At 45.5% G+C, this 22,045-nt stretch overlaps 1 protein-coding gene across 1 annotated transcript in view; it reads right to left on the reverse strand.

Annotated features, from left to right (window-relative positions):
- Nucleotides 1-10,260: 10,260 nt before the first annotated feature.
- Nucleotides 10,261-22,045, reverse strand: part of LOC116974940 (cyclin-dependent kinase 2-like) — a 34,807-nt gene continuing 23,022 nt past the window's right edge. The window contains exons 6-7 of the mRNA XM_033023559.1: nucleotides 17,690-17,893; nucleotides 10,261-11,416 (exon numbers count right to left, since the gene is read on the reverse strand). Of these exons, the coding sequence (XP_032879450.1) occupies nucleotides 11,312-11,416; nucleotides 17,690-17,893 (309 nt within the window). The 3' untranslated portion in view covers nucleotides 10,261-11,311. The remainder of the gene's footprint in view (nucleotides 11,417-17,689; nucleotides 17,894-22,045) is intronic.

The raw sequence follows: 22,045 nt of genomic DNA on the forward strand, positions 1-22,045 counted from the left end.
GGCAGCAACCTCACCCGCCCGCGACAGCGACGCCGCCGGCCGGCCGCCCACTCCTGCAGCAACGTTGACCTCCCACCTCCCTCCCCCATCCCACACTCACTGCCAAAGATCATAGAGGAGCTCTATGATCTTTGCTCACTGCCCCTTTCCCACGCCCCCCATCTCACTCCACCTCCTCTCCCCCCATCCCACTCCCCCATCTCACTCCACCTCCCCCCCCCATCACACTTCCCCCCATCCCCATCCCACTTGCCCATTCCACCCCCCCATCACCATCCCACTTGCCCATCCCACTCCCCCCATCCCCATCCCACTCCCCCCATCCCCATCCCACCCCCCATCCCACCCTTGCCCATCCCACTCCACCCCATCCCACTCCCCCCCATCTCACTCCACCTCCACTCCCCCTATCACACTCCCCCCATCCCACTCCCCCCATCACACTCCCATCCCCATCCCACTCCCCATATCACTCCACCTCCCCTCCCCATCCCACTTGCCCATCCCACTCCACCCCATCCCAATCCCACACCTCCCCCATCTCACTCCACCTCCCCTCCATCCCACTCCCCCCATCCCCCTACCACCTCCCCCCATCCCCCTATCACCTCCCCCAAATTTGCAGATGACACAAAGCTGGGTGGCAGTGTGAACTGTTAAGAGAATGCTATGAGGATGCAGGGTGACTTGGACAGGTTGGGTGAATCGGCAGATGCATGGTTGATGCAGTATAATGTGGATAAATGTGAGGTTATCCACTTTGGTGGCAAGAACAGTAAGGCAGATTATTATCTGAATGGTAGGTACACAAAAATGCTGGAGAAACTCAGCGGGTGCAGCAGCATCTATGGAGCGAAGGACATAGTATTGTATTGTATTGTATTGTATATCTTTATTGTTATTTTCCTGAGTACTCGCATACCCAGAGGAAACAAAAAAACGTTACTCAAACCAGTGTCCATTCAGTGTGCAGTAAAAAATAAATAAATAGAAATAAAAATACATATATCATGAACAAGTTTAACACTACTCTCAACTAAACATCAACAGGCGTTCCGATCGGCAGCGGCACGACAGTGGCTCTGTCCAGGTTGATGGTTCGTGCGCGATACTTTGGCAGGGGGCAAAGTCCGTTTAACAGTCTTATAGCCTGCGGGAAGAAGCTGAGGAGCATCCTGCTGGTTTTGCAGCTAATGCTCCTGTACCTCTTCCCAGATAGCAGGATGGAGAATATGTGATGCGATGGGTGGTAGGGGTCTTTGATGATGGAGATGGCTCTGTTGATACATCTCTTCCTGTATATGTCCAGCAAGAAAGGGAGTGGAGCACCAATAATCCTGCTGGCGGTCTTCACAATCCTGTCAAGTTGGTGCCGTTCGTACGCTTTGCAGCACCCGAACCAGGAAGTGATGCCGTTGGTTAATGTGCTCTCAATTGTCCCCCTATAAAAAGTTTGTAGATGTGTAGTGGGGAGACCTGCTTTACGTAGTCTTCGGAGAGGGTGTAGTCGCTGCTGGGCTCTCTTGACCAGTGCTGTGGTGTTGGTTGTGGACATCAGGTCATCTGACAGGTGGAGTCCTAGGAACTTCACGCTGCTGACCCTTTCCACATCAGCTCCATCGATGTGCAGAGGTGTATGCTGATAATTAACGTAGGCAACGTTTTGGGCCGAAACCCTTCTTCAGACTAATAGGGGGTGGCGGGGGGAAGGAAAAAGGAGGAGGAGCCCGAGGGCTGGGGGATGGGAGGAGACAGCCCGAGGGCTGAGGAAGGGGAGGAGACAGCAAGGGCTAACAAAATTGGGAGAATTCAATGTTCATGCCCGCAGGATGCAGCTCCCCAAGCAGAATATGAGGTGCTGTTCCTCCAATTTCCGGTGTTGCTTACTCTGGCCTGGAGGAGACCCAGGACAGAGAGGTCGGACGGGGAATGGGAGGGGGAGTTGAAGTGCTGAGCCACCGGGAGGTCAGGTAGGTTCTTGCGGACCGAGAGGAGGTGTTCGGCGAAACGATCGCCCAACCTCCGCTAGTCTCACCGATGTAGATCAGCTGACATCTAGAGCAGCGGATGCAGGAGATGAGGTTGGAGGAGATACAGGTGAACCTCTGTCGCACCTGGAACGACTGCTTGGGTCCAGTATTAAATTAGTTGTGACATAACATTTCATGAATGGGAACACATGCATTGGTTTGGAGGGAGATTACAGATTCTATTATTATTTCAGTTGTTAATTATCAGCATTATTGAATCAACTACTTTAAGTCTGAAGATGGGTCTTGACTCAAAACGTCACCCATTCCTTCTCTCCAGAGATGCTGCCTGTCCCGCTGAGTTACTCCAGCATATTGTGTCTATCTTCGGTGTAAACCAGCATCTGCAGTTCCTTCCTACACTTTAACTTTCAGTCAGTGTAAGTTGCTCAAGTTTAAGAACTCATTGCTGATTTGCATAATGGAAACACAAGAAACTGCAGAGGTTGGATTCTTAACTAAAGAGCTGGAGAAACTCCAGGCAGGTCAAGCAGCATCTGTGGAGGGAAGGGACAGCTGGCGTTTCGTGTCCGGACCCTTCTTCAGACTGATGAAGTAGGGGAGAAAGTTTAGGATAAGATGGAGGTGAGGTAAAGCCTGGCAAGAGGTATGTGGATACAGGTGTGGGGAGAGGCAGATTTGCAAATGCATGGAGTAAGATCATGAGGTAGAGGTAAAAAGGAGACAAACGTGTCATATGTGGAAAGGAGGAGTGAAATGAGTGGAAGGGGACAAGGGGAGGGGGAAGACAGGTGAGACAGAAGTTCACGTGCACCTCTACCGACTTTGTTTATTGTATTCGGTGTTCCCAAAGTGGCATTCCTGTACATCGGCAAGACCCAGCATAGATCAGGCGACCGTTTAGCCGTACATGTGCGTTCTGTCAACAAAGACACGTAGGAGCCCCCAGTTTGCTAACCATTCTAAGTCCCCTTCCTATTCTGACCTTTCCGTCCTTGGTCTCCTCCAGAGTAAACCACACCTCATATTCAACTTGGGTAGCTTACAACCAACAATATGAACATTGAGTAATGAATTCTCCAATTTCAAGTAATATCCCCTTACTCCCTGTCGCTTTCCTGTGACATCTCCCCACCCCCCACCCCACCCCCCCCCCCCCCCCCAATTCTGGTGCACACCCATTTCTCGCACCACCGTGCAGTTACCCTGCTCCTTCCTCCTCCATCTAATTTTCTTTTTTGGCCACTCATTCGCATCCCCCCTGATATCCCTCCCTCTGGCTTTACATTTCACTCTTCTTCTCTGACAAACGTTTTGTGCCTTTTTTGTCTCTAACCTTAGTCACTTACTCGACCCATCTGCCAATCAGACCTCCCTCTCCTGTATCCAGCTACCACTTAACAGTCTTTGTCTCACTATCATCTCTCTTATCCAGTTTTCTTCTACTACTTCTCCCTAGTCTGAAGTCGTGTCCTTACCCAATACATTGTCTGGTTTTACCTCCACAGATGCTCCCTGACTTGCTGACTTCTTCCAGCACGTTGTGCTTTGCCCAAGATTTCAACATTTGCAGTTCCTTGCATTTGCATAAAATGCATTCTGTTACGTGAAGGGACTAGAAAAAACTGAAGTTTTTCTCCAAGAGCAGAGAAGCATTGTTAAAATAACATTAATGGATTTGTTACAGGAAGTTGGAGCCAGCTGCAAGATGGTCAATTTTGCAGAAGAAACAGTTACATGGAGAATATATTTAAAAATATGGTGGAATCGGATACATATATCTCAAAAGAGTATTGGATAAATTCTTGAAATTGAAGTAAAGGTCTGGACTAAGAACAGTAGAGTGGGAATAATTTGGTTAACTTCTTCAAAAACCATCAGCTTCATGCACTTTCCTTCTGACCTGCTTTATTTTATCACTATATTATAAACTGTATATGAACTATATTATTACTATATTATGATCTTGGAATAGTTAATCAGGAACAAAAAAAAATGCTGGATAAAAACTGAATCAGGAAGTAACATCTTCTAATTGTAGGTATATTTTATTTAAAAAAATAATGAATCATCATGAACCTAAGATAACAAAACACTCTTTCTTGACATTTTTATTTGCAATTGTTTATCAAAAGTTGAATTTAGTTTCTGCAGTAATTTCTTTGGCAGAATGCAACAGTACACCATATTGAGAAGCAAGGGGTCAACTGACAGCAACAGTCCACCATCACATTTTCCTCCTTTCCATGAGTTAACTATTTAAGCTCAGTCTGAAGAAGGGTTTCGGCCCGAAATGTTGCCTATTTCTGCTCCATAGATGCTGCTGCACCCGCTGAGTTTCTCCAGCACTTTTGTCTACCTAACTCATTATGAATTATGGATCAATAGTTTATGCATGGAAACCTGACATATCTTTACCTTTTAAGAGATATTTACTTGAGACTTATTAAACACTGATTTAGTTATTTATTTTCTCTTTTAGCCTCAATCGGGAGAAACCAAACAACAAATTTTCACGATTCTATTTGTTACTCACAACCTTTTCACGCAGAGAGTTGTGAGTCTGTGGAATTCTCTGCCTCAGAGGTGGGTGGAGGCCGGTTCTCTGGATACTTTCAAGAGAGAGCTAGATAGGGCTCTTAAAGACAGGGCCGGCCCTAGGCCGATTTACCGATTTTTCCAAATTGGGCCCCGTGTTAATTTTTCCGTATTTCATATGGAAATACAAATTCGCTATGTTAAATAAAGATTTTTTTTTAATTTGCCATATGGATTTTTTTACAAAACGAACATGGATAACAAACGATGTGTTAACTGCTGTTGTAACACTTGTAAACAGGCAGTAGTTAGCAAGTAGTTAATCAATGCATTCCTCAGTAAATGCGTTATATTGTGTCACTCGCTGCCGCCGGAGCAGACCCGGGGGGGTTGGGAGTCTACAGGGCAGCAAGCCCCAGCACCGCAGCGAACTCAGCCGTCAGTATTCAACGCTAAACGCCAGGAGCAGGCAGGCGGGCCGTGTGTAAGGGAGGGGGAGGGGGGTTGTGTTAACTCGTTCGGTGCCGTACAACAGCAGACCTGGTTGGAGGTTTGAGTCTGTGTTAACATTGGTGTCTGTCTGTCTGTGTATGTGTGTTACGGCAGCCGGCATCCACAATGTTGCATTGCTGCCACCTTCTGGCTTCACTCCACAGTCCTCATGTCTTTACATTATATCCTTTTTATAAGGCCAGAGGCCCTCAAGAAATTAAACAACACCTTTACTCCTTTTCCTTCCCCTCCATACTCTGGAATGTTCTTTTCTGATATATCTGTCATTCCAATTTTCTTCATTTCACTGATCAAAACTCTTCTTTCTGTTTCATATCTTCTACATGCAACTAGAGCATGCTGAACTGTTTCCGGCTGATGGCATTCCTCACACATCCCAGTAGGGTGTTTTCCCAACATTTTTAATGTGCTGTTCAGGTGAGTGTGTCCTATCCTTAATCTTGCTAATACTACCTGTTCTCTCCTGTTCCCCCCTATCTTGCTGTAATGCCCACTCTGTTTTGTAGCGAATAGAGGTGTCTCCTCTTTGTCTCCTGTTCCCAGTATTGTTGCCATTCCTGATTTATTTTCTTCCACACAATGTGTCTTCCTTCAGATTTGGATAATTGTAGGTTTACCTCTATGTTCTCTTTTTTAACGGCCTCTTTTGCTAATTTATCCACTTTTTCATTTCCTAGCACACCAATGTGTGCTGGGACCCACAACAAAGTCACGTCACTGCCCTTCCTTGTTACTTGGCTTAACTAGTAGTAGAATTTCATACACTAGGTCAGGCAGCCTATGGGATGCACCAGACCCAATACTCTGGATTGCAGACAATGAGTCGCTACATATTAATACTTTGCATGGTTGCACCTGTTCTATCCACCGAACCGCCATCAAAATAGCGTACAGTTCCACTGTATATACTGCCAAATAGTTATTTGTTCTTTTGCAAATCTCAACATTCATCCCTTGCACTACCACAGCTGCCCCTGTTGTTTCAGCTACTGGGTCCTTTGATCCATCTGTGAAAATTAAGAGGTGTTCCCTGTATCTATTATGTATAATGGTTATGGTATTCTGTTTTTAGGTCCGAATTTTTTCCCTCCTTTTTGCCTCCCATATCTCCAGATCAACTTTTGGGATGTTCAGTAACCATATTGGGACAGATGGCCACAATACTGCAGGGCAGAACTCTTTGTCCTCTACTTCCATGTCCCTTGCCACACCTCCTCCAACCCAGCCGAAGCTTCCAGACTGAGCCACCCCTCTCTCCCAGCACTCCTGTACTACCTGTTTTGTTGGGTGGTTCTCTCCATGACCTCCTCCTCCTCTCTATGGAGCGAAGGAAATATGCAACGTTTCGGGTCGAAACCCTTCTTTAGACCCGGCCCGAAACGTTGGCTATTTCCTTCGCTCCACAGATGCTGCCTCACACCCGCTCCAGCTGAGTTTCTCCAGCATTTTTGTCTACCTTCGATTTTCCAGCATCTACAGTTAATTCTTAGACGTTTTGCGGTGATGGCTCCATCTGCGGTTCCTTTCTGTTGGGGGGAGAAGTCCTGGCCCGTGGCGGCTCCTGATAAGTGATATGTTCCCTCCGCGGGTGCTGCCTTGCCCACTGAGTTCCTCCAGCACTCTGTGTTTTTTGTTTGGCTCTGAAGTTGAAGGTGGACCCCCCTGTGTCTACCTTGTAGAGGAACATAGATTATGAAAGAAAACTGGCAGGGAACATAAAAACTGACTGCAAAAGTTTTTATAGATATGTGAAAAGAAAGAGATTAGTTAAAACAAATGTAGGTCCCTTGCAGTCAGAAACAGGTGAGTTGATCATGGGGAACAAGGATATGGCGGACCAATTGAATAACTACTTTGGTTCCGTCTTCACTAAGGAAGACATAAATAATCTGCCGGAAATAGCAGGGGACCGTGGGTCAAAGGAGTTGGAGGAATTGAGTGAAATCCAGGTTAGCCGGGAAGTGGTGTTGGGTAAATTGAATGGATTAAAGGCCGATAAATCCCCAGGGCCAGATAGGCTGCATCCCAGAGTACTTAAGGAAGTAGCTCCAGAAATAGTGGATGCATTAGTAATAATCTTTCAAAACTCTTTAGATTCTGGAGTAGTTCCTGAGGATTGGCGGGTAGCAAACGTAACCCCACTTTTTAAGAAGGGAGGGAGAGAGAAAACGGGGAATTACGGACCAGTTAGTCTAACATCGGTAGTGGGGAAACTGCTAGAGTCAGTTATTAAAGATGGGATAGCAGCACATTTGGAAAGTGGTGAAATCATTGGACAAAGTCAGCATGGATTTACAAAAGGTAAATCATGTCTGACGAATCTTATAGAATTCTTCGAGGATGTAACTAGTAGAGTGGATAGGGGAGAACCAGTGGATGTGGTGTATCTGGACTTCCAGAAGGCTTTCCGACAAGGTCCCACATAAGAGATTAGTATACAAACTTAAAGCACACGGCATTGGGGGTTCAGTATTGATGTGGATAGAGAACTGGCTGGCAAACAGGAAGCAAAGAGTAGGAGTAAACGGGTCCTTTTCACAATGGCAGGCAGTGACTAGTGGGGTACCGCAAGGCTCAGTGCTGGGACCCCAGCTATTTACAATATATATTAATGATCTGGATGAGGGAATTGAAGGCAATATCTCCAAGTTTGCGGATGACACTAAGCTGGGGGGCAGGGTTAGCTGTGAGGAGGATGCTAGGAGACTGCAAGGTGACTTGGATAGGCTGGGTGAGTGGGCAAATGTTTGGCTGATGCAGTATAATGTGGATAAATGTGAGGTTATCCGTTTTGGTGGCAAAAACAGGAAAGCAGACTTATCTAAATGGTGGCCGATTAGGAAAAGGGGAGATGCAGCGAGACCTGGGTGTCATGGTACACCAGTCATTGAAAGTAGGCATGCAGGTGCAGCAGGCAGTGAAGAAAGCGAATGGTATGTTAGCTTTCATAGCAAAAGGATTTGAGTATAGGAGCAGGGAGGTTCTACTGCAGTTGTACAGGGTCTTGGTGAGACCACACCTGGAGTATTGCGTACAGTTTTGGTCTCCAAATCTGAGGAAGGACATTATTGCCATAGAGGGAGTGCAGAGAAGGTTCACCAGACTGATTCCTGGGATGTCAGGACTGTCTTATGAAGAAAGACTGGATAGACTTGGTTTATACTCTCTAGAATTTAGGAGATTGAGAGGGGATTTTATAGAAACCTACAAAATTCTTAAGGGGTTGGACAGGCTAGATGCAGGAAGATTGCTCCCGATGTTGGGGAAGTCCAGGACAAGGGGTCACAGCTTAAGGATAAGGGGGAAATCCTTTAAAACCGAGATGAGAAGAACTTTTTTCACACAGAGAGTGGTGAATCTCTGGAACTCTCTGCCACAGAGGGTAGTCGAGGCCAGTTCATTGGCTATATTTAAGAGGGAGTTAGATGTGGCCCTTGTGGCTAAGGGGATCAGCGGGTATGGAGAGAAGGCAGGTACGGGATACTGAGTTGGATGATCAGCCATGATCATATTGAATGGCGGTGCAGGCTCGAAGGGCCGAATGGCCTACTCCTGCACCTAATTTCTATGTTTTCAACTCCCTGTCTGTGGTGGCTCAGCGGGACGGGCAGGGGCTCTGGGGAGAGGGTTGCGGTTCTGGTCGAGACCCTTCTTCAGACAATCACAAATACTCTCACCGTCGAGAGTTCAGTCTAAAGAAGGGTCTTTTCTCCAGAGTCGCTGCGCGTAACCTCAATTGATCCCTTGTTCGCGCTGACACAGGAGTAAGCTCCACCGCCCGCTGTGGATGTTATCCATCACCTGCTGACCCACTCCGCTCTATGATCTTTGCTCTTGAGCTGGTCCCCTCACTGTTCAGACGGAGCACTGCCAGAGGTGAGCGGGCCGGCAGAAGGCGTTGAGATGGCAGTCGGTTCCGCTGTCTAGTGATGGAGGCCACTCGTAGCTATGTGAGCTGCTTCTCTCCCCGGCCACAATGCGGTGGCGCCGCGGTAGCGGTGAGTGAGTGTTACTGGCATGAACCCGACCCTCTCCTTCTCAACGCTCCTTCCTCCTCGCAACTTTATCCCTGGCTAGATTCCCCACACGCTGTGAAAGGAACTCTCTCCCGGATTGTCATGTTACTCACGACACGTGACTCAATCTTAATTATTTATTTATATATTTCTACGGGAGGGGAATTCCCAATTAGGCCCCGCACCTCCTAAGGCCGGCCCTGCTTAAAGATAGCGGAGTCAGGGGATATGGGGAGAAGGCAGGAACCGGGTACTGATTGGGGATGATCAGCCATAATCACACTCGAAGGACCGAATTGTCTACTCCTGCCTATTGTCTATTACCAGATGTGATTTTACTGTCAGGACCTCCAATTAAGTATGTTCCAGTAAGGATTGTTGAAAAAAATAGCTATGACCTGTTTCACTTTAGAATGAGGTTGGAAACTGCAGACAATAGCAACCATCTGAAAATATTGACCGTGTTCTAGTTTTTTTTACTGTTAGATGTTGTATTTCACATTTCTTCTGTATTATACTTGGACATTTAATATTGTATAAACTTAAAATAGAACACCCACTATTAAAGCAAATGGGCAAGTGTAAAAATATCTTGCCAGATGCTGCTGCTTTTCAAGGCACTGCTCCATTTGGCATAGTTCAATGAGTTAATTCAATGAATTCCACAATTATTATGCACGCTATGGATTTTGACTCAGTTAGCAATTTAACATACTATCACGGGATCACTTGCAACATGGTGGTGCAGTGGTAGAGTTGCTGCCTTACAGCGCCGGACGCCCGGGTTTGATCCCGACTATGGGTGCTTTCTGTATGGAGTTTGTACGTTCTCTCCCGTGACCGCATGGATTTTCTCTGAGATCTTCGGCTTCCTCCCACACTCCAAAGAGACATACGGGTTTTAGGTTAATTGGCTTGGTGTAGTGTAAATTGTCCTTAGTGTGTGTAGGATCGTGTTAATGTGTGGGGATCGCTGGTCGGTGCGGACTCGGTGGGCCGAAGGGCCTGTTTCAGTGCTGTATCTCTAAACGAAAACAAAACTAAATAAAGTGCTGTACAACTACCAAACTTCAGTCCAAGAGTAGTTTAAAGAAAACAGTAGAAATCTATTTGTTTCTTTTTGTCTATGGATACTATTACAATTTATGGATTAGAAAATAAAGAATCACAATGCTAAATAACTTGTAATTCACAAACCAGTATTTACATTCAATGGTATTTATTTATACTATTACTCAAACTACAAAATCAATAATTAAAAAATAAACAACATGGCAAAACAATTTCCCCAAGGCAACTTGGTCACCTCTTTGGTATTAAATACACAATGAGAACTCATAAATTGAAGAAACATATGGTGACATGCTCAGTAGGATTTCAGCCACGTCCTTGCAGAAGGGGAAAGAAAAATCAAAGCATGCAATCCCAACCAAGACTGGTTTCAACTATTAACCAAGAGGATACATGTGATTATTTGTTTAGAATTTCTTTCTTTCTCCTTTCTATGTAACATGAACACCTATAATTTTACTATGAGCAAATATTCTCGTAATTTTTTTTAAGCGTGACATCTTTTGTTCGTTTAAACACATGGAAGGTCCTGGATATGCACATTCAATATCCAGATATGTATTTTGGATTAATGGATAGTGAATGGGAGTATGGATCAATTTTCAATATCCATAGGGGCCCTGTTTCAATTATCTAATTCAATGTAGACCATGGATTAAATGGAATTCTCCGATTCTATGGTTTGATAAAGAAATGAATATTTGAATTTTTCATTAATTAGAAAACCAGCAAATCTAGACAGCTGTTATTTTCTTTACCTAGGCATAGAATTGGGGTTAAGCCTTAAAATATGTTAAAAATAAAAATAAATAAACCAGGTTTACAGGATCTTTTATTCCTTTATTGTATACCAATTTATATCCATTTAAATATCAACCTATTTCCTATTATATTTCCAAGTTGTTTTTATTAAAACATGGGATTTCACAGATAACATTTTAGAAAATCTAAATAAAACATTTTAAACTTACTGAACCGCTGCACACAATGCAATACATATCTGTATTTTTCATTGTCTTCAGAGATTATGACAAATTTTTATTTAATCTGCACACTTGACAAAATACAAGTGCAATTCTCAATTTCTGATAAATAGCATAATTGCTAGGTAAATAGTGCATTAAAAAAATATATAAAGCAAGTAAATAAGCTGTTTTCTTTATTTTCGGATTGAAGATCACTCTACAGCTGTAAATGTGGTAGCTGAATAGTTACATCACGGAAAAATCGATGACTTATAGCAACTTTCGCAGAAATTCGCTTGTTAGGATCATACTGGAGCATTTGCTAGAAATAAAAATGAATCTATTTCACAACTTGCTTACTAAAGTGTCATTAAATAGGTAAGTGGAACATTTTAGTACCTGTACTTGAATTTTAAAAATGGTGCTAATTACACATTCTTAACCAGCATCTCCAAACAACTGACTGTAACCCAGATACTTATTAGGAAGGCAAAAAGGGGACATGAGATATCCTTGGCAGATAATGTAAAGGAGAATCATAAGAAGTTCCATAAGTGTATTAAGACCAGAGTAACCAGGGAGAGATTAGATCCCATCAGTGCGGTTGTCAACGTGTCGAGGCGCAGGAGATGGACAAGGTCTTAAATAAGTACTTCTTGTCCGGATTTACCGTGGAAAAGTTATTGGAGGCTAGGGGATTCAGAAAAGAGAACAGGGATGTTTTGAAACATATTAACATTGTGAAAGAGGTGTTGCTGGTGGTGTTGAAGCACATAAAGGTGGATAAACCCCTGTGAACTGATCAAGTATATTCCATGTATATTCTAGGAAGTTATGGGAAGCAAGGGAAGAAATTGTAAGGGCTCTGGCCGAGATATGTGTATCATCGATAGCCATGGGTACTGGAAAATTGGAGGATAGCAAACATTGTGCCTTTATTTTAAGAATGGCTGCAAGGACAAGCCAGGATACCAAGCCAAGGTGAGGCTTCCATCAATGGTGGGTAAGTTATTAGAGGCGATTTTGAGAGGCAGGGCCTATCTGCATTTGATAGGCAAGGTCTAATTACCCAGCCTGACTTTATGTGTAGGAAATAATGTTTGAGTGAGCTTCTTTAAAGACGTGACAAAGAGCACTGACAAACGCAGTGCAGTGGATATTATCTACGTAGACTTTTGCAGGATTTTTGACAAGGTCCCGCTTTGTTGGCTGGTCTGAGAGTTTAGATCATGAGATGCAGGATGAGCTAGCCAAATGGACGCAAAATTGGCCTGGTAGAAAGAGACAGGGTGTTGGTAGGGGGGGGTTGTTTTTCAGGTTGGAGGTCTGGGATCAATACTGTTTGTAACGTATATTGACAATTTGAATGAGAATAAGTTTGCGGATGACACCAAGATTGATGGTGTGGTGTACAGTAAAGAAGATTGCCTAAGGCTAGCAGGATCTAGGGCAACTGGGAGAGTGGGCAGATAAAATTTAACTCAGACATGTGGAAAGTAATGGATTTTGGGAAGTTAAATTTGGGCAGGACTTACTAAATGAGGGGGCCCTGGGGAATATTATAGAACAGAGAAACTTGGGGGAACAAGTACTTAGTTCGCTGAAAATGGTGACATGGATGGAAAAGGTGGTGAAGAATTCATATGGCATGTTTGCCTTCATTAGACAAGGCACAACATGTTACATGTAGGAAAAAACTGCAGATGCTGGTTTAAATCGAAGGTAGACACAAAATGCTGGAGTAACTCAGCAGGACAGGCAGCATTTCTGGAGAGAAGGAATGGGTGACATTTCGGGTCGAGACCCTTCTTCAGAACATATCTTCAATATGTTATGGGACAGCTGTACAAGATGTTGTTGAGACTGCACCTGGAATATTGTGTGCAGTTCTGGTTGCATTACTATAGGGAGGATGTGATTAAGCACGAGTGGCTGTAGAAAAGATTCACGAGGATGTTGCCAAGACTGGAGGGTGTGTTATAAGCAGAGACTGAATAGGCTGGGACTGTTTTCACTGCAGCAATGGAGGCTGAGCGGTGATCTTACAGAGGTTTAAAGAATCATGAAGGAAATAAATAACTCAGATTGTTATAGTCTTTCTCCCAGGATAGGGAAGTCCAAAACTATTTGGCACAGGTTTGAGTAAAGGGGATCTAAGAACCAATTTTTTTCACACAAAGGATGGTGAGTAAATGGAGCTGCCAAAGGAAGTGGTGGATGCGGTACAATTAGAACATTCAAAAGACTTCTGGGCATGTCTTGTTTTGCACTCTTTGAGTGTTGTATAATTTATGAATAACTTATGTTTTGTATGTTGTCTAAGTCTATGTGCCTGTGATGCGATTGCCGGTAAAATTTCCATTATATTGGACCTCACAGTACTTGTGCATGACAATAAACTCGATTTAACTTGACAGGTACCTGAACAGGTGAGGTTTACATAGAAACATAGAAAATAGGTGCAGGAGTAGGCCATTCGGCCCTTCGAGCCTGCACCGCCATTCAATATGATCATGGCTGATCATCCAACTCAGTATCCCATCCCTGCCTTCTCTCCATACCCCCTGATCCCTTTAGCCACAAGGGCCACATCTAACACCCTCTTAAATATAGCCAATGAACTGGCCTCAACTACCTTCTGTGGCAGAGAATTCCACAGATTCACCACTCTCTGTGTAAAAAATGATTTTCTCATCTCGGTCCTAAAAGACTTCCCTCTTATCCTTAAACTGTGACCCCTAGTTCTGGACTTCCCCAACATCGGGAATAATCTTCCTGCATCTAGCCTGTCCAACCCCTTAAGAATTTTGTACGTTTCTATAAGATCCCCCCTCAATCTTCTAAATGCTAGCGTGTACAAGCCGAGTCTATCCAGTCTTTCTTCATATGAAAGTCCTGCCATCCCAGGAATCAGTCTGGTGAACCTTCTCTGTACTCCCTCGATGGCAAGAATGTCTTTCCTCAGATTAGGAGACCAAAACTGTACGCAATACTCCAGGTGTGGTCTCACCAAGACCCTGTACAACTGCAGTAGAACCTCCCTGCTCTTATACTCAAATCCTTTTGCTATGAATGCTAACATACCATTTGCTTTCTTCACTGCCTGCTGCACCTGCATGCCTACTTTCAATGACTGGTGTACCATGACACCCAGGTCTCGTTGCATCTCCCCTTTTCCTAATCGGCCACCATTCAGATAATAGTCTACTTTCCTGTTTTTACCACCAACGTGGATAACCTCACATTTATCCACATAATACTGCATCTGCCATACATTTGCCCACTCACCCAGCCTACCCAAGTCACCTTGCAGCCTCCTAGCATCCTCTTCAAAGCTAACACTGCCCCCCAGCATTGTGTCATCCGCAAACTTGGAGATGTTGCATTCAATTTCCTCGTCCAAATCATTAATATATATATTGTAAATAGCTGGGGTCCCAGCACTGGTTGGATTGCTCTTTGTCAGGGACCTCACCCTCAACCCTACCGCCATGGGTGGCCCTACCAGGAGCTCCAGAGGGCATCGCTCTCAGGATCTCAGGTCCACACAAGCTTCTCCACCACGACAAGGTGACAATCCACGGAGGTGATTCCAAAGGAGGTAGATAAGGCAGGGACTATCACAACACTTAATAGATATTTGGACAGGTACATGGATAGGATAGGTTTAGAAGGATATATGTCAAACGCGGGCAGGTGGGATTAATGTAGATGGAGTATCTTAATTGGTGTTGACAAGTTGGGCCGTAGGGCCTGTTTCCACACTGTGTGATGCTAAATGATGTGATTATTGTTTTATTGTACTATTGTTTTATTGTACAATTGATTATTTTGTATTTATTTGTTGTGTTGCGTTAATGTACCTGTAAAGCTACAACAATGAATTTTATTGTTCCATTGCTGCTGCATATGACAAGTAAACAATCTTGACTCTTGATCCTTTGTCTCATTATCAGTCCATCCATTCATCCATTTTATATTATGGTTCAAAGTGTCCTCTGCATAGTGGCGAGGCGGCTGACCAACTTCCTCTCCAGCAATGGTTACATCGACAGCTCAGTGCAAAAGGGAGGCTTATCTGGAGTGCCGGGGTGTCTAGAGCACACGGGAGTGGTGACCCAGCTCATCAGAGAAGCCAGGGAGAACAAGGGAGACCTGACAGTGCTCTGGCTTGACCTGGCCAACGCCTACGGCTCCATCCCGCACAAGCTGATCCAGACAGTCATGGCCAAGCATCATGTGCCGGGCCAAGTGGCAGATCTCATCCTGGACTATTACAACCAGTTCAGCATGAGAGTCTCATCAGGGTCAGTAACATCAGAATGACACAGACTGGAGGTTGGGATCATCACAGGCTGTACCATCTCTGTGATCCTTTTTGCCTTGGCGATGAACATGATCGTCAAGTCTGCTGAGCCAGAGTGCCGGGGCCCTCGGACCAAGTCAGGAATGCGCCAACCACCAATCAGAGCCTTCATGGACGACCTGACTGTCACCACTGAGTCAGTGCCAGGAGGCAGGTGGATCCTGCAGGGGTTGGAGAAACTGATTGGATGGGCAAGGATGAGGTTTAAGCCAGGAAATCAAGGTCACTGGTGCTGAAGAAGGGCAAAGTCATGGACAGGTTCCGCTTCAGCATCGAAGGGACACCAATCCCAACTGTCTCCGAAAGGCCAGTGAAGAGTCTTGGCAAGGTGTTTAACAGCAGCCTGAAGGATACAGCATCTGTCCAGGCAACCTGTCAGGAGCTGGAGAGCTGGTTGAGAGCAGTGGACCGGTCGGGGCTTCCGGGCAAGTTCAAGGCATGGATTTACCAGCATGGTATCCTGCCAAGGATACTCTGGCCACTGCTTGTCTACGAAGTCCCAATATCCATCGTAGAGAGATTGGAGAGGAAAGTCAGCAGCTTTCCCAGAAGGTGGCTGAGACTGCCCAGGAGCCTTAGCAGCATCGCTCTTTACGGAAATAACACCAAGCTCCTGCTGCCCCTGAAGTCCCTGGAGGAGGAGTTTAAGGTGACTCGGGCCAGAGAGGTGATGCTGTACAGGGACTCCAGCGACCCCAAGGTGGCTCAAGCAGGGGTGGAGGTGAATACTGGGAGGAAGTGGAGAGCCGGCGAAGCCGTGCTGCAAGCAGAGTCCCGGATACGCCACAGAGTCCTGGTGGGAGCAGTGACTCGGGGAAGAGCAGGCCTGGGAATCTTCTCATCTCCCCAGTTTGACAAGGCCAAGGGGAAGGAGAGGCGCAGGCTGGAGGAGGAAAGGTGTACCAGAGCAGCAGGGAGTCTGGACAAGGTGGGAGCAGGCCATTGACCGAAAAGTCACATGGACTGAGCTCTGGCAGGCTGAACCACAGCGCATCAAGTTCCTGGTCCAGGCAGTGTATGATGTCCTGCCCAGCCCATCGAACCTCTTCATCTGGGGCAAGGCGGAATCTCCAGATTGCCCGCAATGCTCAGGCAAGGGGACGTTGGAACACATCCTGAGCTGTTGCCCAAAGGCTCTTGGGCAGGGCCGGTACACATGGCATCACGACCAGGTTCTCAAACCCATTGCAGAAGCCATCAGCATGGGAATCAGCAGCTGCAGACGAGAACGCCCCACCACCCAGATGATCACCTTCGTGAAGGCCGGAGTGCAGCTGCCAAGAACCACAGCAGCCAGGAATCCGTCAGGAATCCTGGCGACTGCGCAGGACTGGCAGCTTTCCGTAGACCTGGTGAAACAGCTGAAGTTCCCACAGCACATTGCCACGACCACCCTGAGGCCAGATATCCTCCTGGTCTCAGAGGCGACCAAAAACATTGTCTTGTTGGAACTGACAATGCCGTGGGAGGACCGTCTGGAGGAGGCCCACGAGAGGAAGATGGCCAAATATGAAGAACTGGTCATAGACTGCCGCAAGCAGGGCTGGAAGGCAAGGTGTATGCCCATCGAGGTTGGCTACAGAGGTTTTGCAGGGCAATCGTTCTACAAAGCCTTGAGTGCACTGGGCATCAACGGAGTGGCGAGGAGAAGGGCCATCAAGAACACCACAGAGGCAGCGGAGAAGGCCTCGAGATGGCTCTGGATCAGGAGAGGAGGTCCATGCCGAATGCCACCTGAACACAAGTCATGGTCTGGTCAACCACGGCTGGGTCGCCTGGGTGAGGGTGTCTGATGTTGAAAGACCCGAAACACCCAATGACCCCAGGTTACATCACTGATGATGTGTTCAGGAGCATCTATCGGTATTTGTATCAATCACTGTAATTATTATCATTAATCTTTGTTTTTCTTAACACGGTTACAAGCTTTTAAAGACGTATATCTGAACCCCCAAATGGCTCTGCTGTTTTATTCTATTTCAGTTTTAAAAGTGAGCACTTCTCTAATTACACTGTTGAAATTTTTGAATTATGAGTGTTATGATTCAAATCAAAATGCGAGACCTTTAGCCCAACACTTCCGACAACTGGGTCAACCATTACAAAAACATGATTTCAGAAGAATGGTAACAATGTATCAGTACAAACTCATTCCTTAAATGTGGCATCTAAATGTGGTACAACTTTACAAATATTACAATTAATAATTTATTCATAAATTCTACAAACCATCAGCAGATCTTTGCCATCTATGTCCAGATTGGGTAGTATCTTGCTGAAATCTTGTCTGCTCCACCGCGGAAAATTTGCTTTATAGTCAGGTAGTTGAGTAACTCCAGGCCACACAGACTCATTCGGTGTGCCAAGTGTGCGGAAAATTCTGAAAAGCTGGTCAATTTCAGAATCTCCAGGAAACAAAGGTTTTCTTGTAACCTATAATTGAAAAACATAATTGGAAGCATTGACTGTTGAAGGCCATTATTCATTTATAAAATTATTTTCCCTCCTTCTCCATTGACAATGATTTATATTGCTATACAGTTCCAAAGGTTCCAAATAATTCTTCCTATTTGTCAGTAAATTAATGTAATATAATATCTAAGACCAGATCTGCCCTCACAATATCCATTAAGCATTTTGTTTGTTTTGTCACTAGATTACTACTATAGAGGAACCCCTGCCTTTTCTGCTCCCTTTCTAATCTAGCGATGTTAAGGCTAACAATAAGATCCCAAATTGCAAATCAAATTAGCCAATGGAAAAAAAAGAAACATAGTTTTACTTCGGAGTCACGTGAGTGACTACGTGAAGACCCCGCCAGCACGCATGCGCGACATAGCGTCTCACGCAGTGCAACAGCGACGGGCGGGAGAACGAGCTCTCCCGCAACAGAGTTTAAAACGGGACCTCTAGGTAAGTAAAACTTATTCTGAGGTCATATTTGAAAAACCCTTGTTGTGCTCTGTTTCATAGAGAACATGGACAAGGGCAGGAAAACAAAGAAGGTCGCACCCCGTCCGACTGCGATGGCCCAGGAGGGTTCCAGCAGTGGGGGGCGCTCGGCGGCACCTGGACCGCACTCGCTGCGGTCCACAGTTACCGACAAAATTTCTGTAGAGCCGAGCCCAACGCCGCAAGCTGCTCAGCTCGAACCACCGCAGCAGGTTGGAGGCAAGGCAAAACAGAAGTCGGACCGGCCGGTAGACTCCGATGAGTCCGGCATGGAAGACACACCGCCGGAGAGCGGCAAAGGTGACCGTTTGTCCCGCATGGAGCGGTTGATGGAGCAAATGCTCCTGCGGGACTTGCTCCGGGAGATGGGGCAAGCCCGCCAAGGGAGTGCAAGCACACCCGCTACAGTGCAATATCCAGCACTGGCCATCGCATCTCCCTCAGCAGAGGGGAGCGTTGGTGACCAGGGCTGGGCTGGTCAAGAAGAGGGGTCTTTGGCTGAAGACAACAGCAGTATGCTAGGGGTGCAGGAACAGGAAGAGCTGCTGGGAATGGTAAACCGCTACGCTGTAACACCGCGAGCGGGACAGCCGTTACAGCCCAAACTGGCGGCTAGCATTGACTATCTGTCCTTCAACCCACTCCAAGAACAGGTAGTCAATGAGGCGTTGGAATTATACACGCCACCGGAGAATTGTATTTCGCTCAATGTACCGGCCGTCAATAATCAAATCTGGGGGTACATTGGGTTGGGCATTCAAACCCAAGAACTAAAACTCCAAAAAATTCTGAAGCTCCTGACGTCAGCCATAACATCATATGCTCGTTCCGTGGATGGTGTCGAAATGACCAACAACCAACAAGACACCCTGGCTCTGCTGTGTAATACACAGTACGAAATCAACAACCTACGGAAAGAAGCCATAAGACCTGCCCTCAATCCCAAATTTGCAGGGTTGTGCAAACCGCCGACCTCACAACCTCAAATCCTGCTATTTGGTAAAGACCTGCCAAAGCAGGTAAAAGATCTGGACGAGGAGTCTAAAGCACTTGGACTCATTAGGGCAGGCCCCGGAACGAGCAAGGCCATGCAACCCAGACGGCAGCACCCCAACGCATCCACCAGTAGGCATCTACATCATGGTACTGGTGAAAGCATGGGGCACGCATATCATCCCCGGAGGTCTTTTTTAGGACAGGGCCCAGAGCGGACCCCATGGAAGATGCGCCAACCCCACACAGCAACACCTCGACAGATGAAGAGCCGGAAACCCAAGAAATGAATATTCTACCGGTAACAATGGAGGTAGGTGGGTCTGGTTCCTTCCAGAACATAAAAGGTGCAGGGCCTTTACTAACAGGGGGAAGGTTACACCTGTTTTTGGAAGCATGGAGGGCTATCACTCTCGATAATTATATACTACAAAGTATTCAGGGATACAAAATTGAGTTTGTTCAATAAAGTATGCCGCCAGTTCAGCATGCACCCCACAGGGAGTTTACCCTCTCACAAAAATAAAAATGCGAGGGACAGGCAGAACTGGTGAGACTACATACAAAAGGAGTCATAGAGAAATCGGAACATGACCCTTTGGAATTTGTATCAAATATCTTTACAAAAACCAAAAGAGATGGTGGATGTCGCATCATCATTGACTTAACGACATTGAATACTTTTGTCAAGTATATACATTTCAAAATGGAAACATTTGTTATTGCCAAACAATTGATTTCCAGAGGATACTTCATGGCATGTATCGATTTAAAAGATGCATACTATTCAGTACCCATTCATAAGGATCATCGTAGATACCTAAAGTTTAACTGGATGGGGCCAATATGGCAGTATAAAGCGTTGCCTAATGGTCTAACATCAGCCCCAAGACTATTTACCAAGATATTAAAACCGGCCCTGGCAATACTAAGAAAACAAAAACATATTGTCATGGCATATCTTGATGATATTTTGATAGTGGGCAAAACCTTAGAATTAGCTAAATCAGCAGTATTAGCTACCAAACATTTATTTGAAACTCTGGGGTTTGTCTTACATTCAGATAAATCTAAGTTGACGCCATCCACAACTATGGACTATCTGGGATTCACAATTAACTCAGTCCACATGTCTGTAACGTTGCCAAAATAAAAAGCAGCAGAATTGGCACAAGCCTGCAACAAATTAATGATTGCCAATCAACCAACTATTCGACAGGTGGCAAGAGTAATTGGGAAATTAGTAGCAGCATTTCCAGCTACCCAGCTTGGACCTTTGCATTACCAAAACTTACAAAGAGCAAAGGTGCAAGCGCTAAAACAACATGCAGGTCATTTTGATCGAACCATGAAATTACCAGCTAAAGCAATATCAGAATTACAATGGTGGAAAGTGAACATTTGGCATAGTTCCAGCCCCATCGTTATCAATAACCCAACATTCACGATACAAACGGATGCTAGTGCTCAAGGCTGGGGAGCAACTAACACTATATCTAGTACGGGTGGTAGATGGAACATACAAGAATCATCACTACTACAGACCCTGTGTATAAACTATTTGGAAATGTTGGGTGCGTTTTATGGGCTAAAAGCTTACTGTTCAGCTAAGCACCATTTGCATGTCCTCCTACAAATTGACAATACCACAGTGGTGGCCTATATTAATCATATGGGCGGGATAAAATCGATATCATGTGATAATCTGGTCAACACAATCTGGCAATGGTGTATCGACAGACATATTTGGCTATCAGCAACTTACCTACCAGGTAAGCTTAATACAGTGGCAGACACCAGGTCACGAAAATTCAATAACACCGAATGGATGTTAAACCCCAAAGTATTTGCTGAAATTACAAAGCAATATGGAACACCAGATATCGACCTCTTCGCATCCCAACTGAATCACCAGGTATCAACATATGTCACATGGGAACCAGACCCTGAGGCAGCAGCGATGGACGCATTCTCGCTGAACTGGGGAAAATTGTTTTTCTATGCCTTTCCCCCCTTCTGCCTCATCAGTCGGGTACTACGCAAAATACAGATGGACTCTGCTTCAGGTATTTTGGTAGTACCCGACTGGCCTACACAGCCATGGTTCCCTGTGGTCCTTGACATGGTCACTAAACCACCCATGACCATTCCCAGGAGACCAGATCTGTTGGTCCACCCTGTCACAGGCGAGAGTCATCCGTGCCATGACAGAATAAATCTGTTGGGTTGCAGAATTTAAAAAGACCATTATTGGACCTGGGACTGTCAAACAGGACCATGGACATGATGACAGCATCTCACCGACAATCCACCAAGAAACAGTACCTCACCAGCATCAGGAAGTGGGAAGCGTACTGTTCAAAAACAGGGACAACATATAGAACAGCCACCATAACGAACGTACTGGAGTTCCTGTCCAGCCTTCACTACGATGAAGGTCTGAGTTACAGTACAATTAATTGTGCTAGGAGTGCTCTGTCAGCCTATCTATGGCAGGCACCAGGACAACAGTCCATAGGATCACATCCGCTGGTGGCCAAATTAATGAAAGGCATCCTTAATACCAACCCCCCTAAACCAAGGTACATCCAGATCTGGGACGTAAGTGTCGTCCTGTCATTTCTAAGGGGATGGTCATCA

Source organism: Amblyraja radiata, chromosome 7 (genome assembly GCF_010909765.2).
Source record: "Amblyraja radiata isolate CabotCenter1 chromosome 7, sAmbRad1.1.pri, whole genome shotgun sequence".
Taxonomy (NCBI): Eukaryota; Metazoa; Chordata; class Chondrichthyes; order Rajiformes; family Rajidae; genus Amblyraja; species Amblyraja radiata.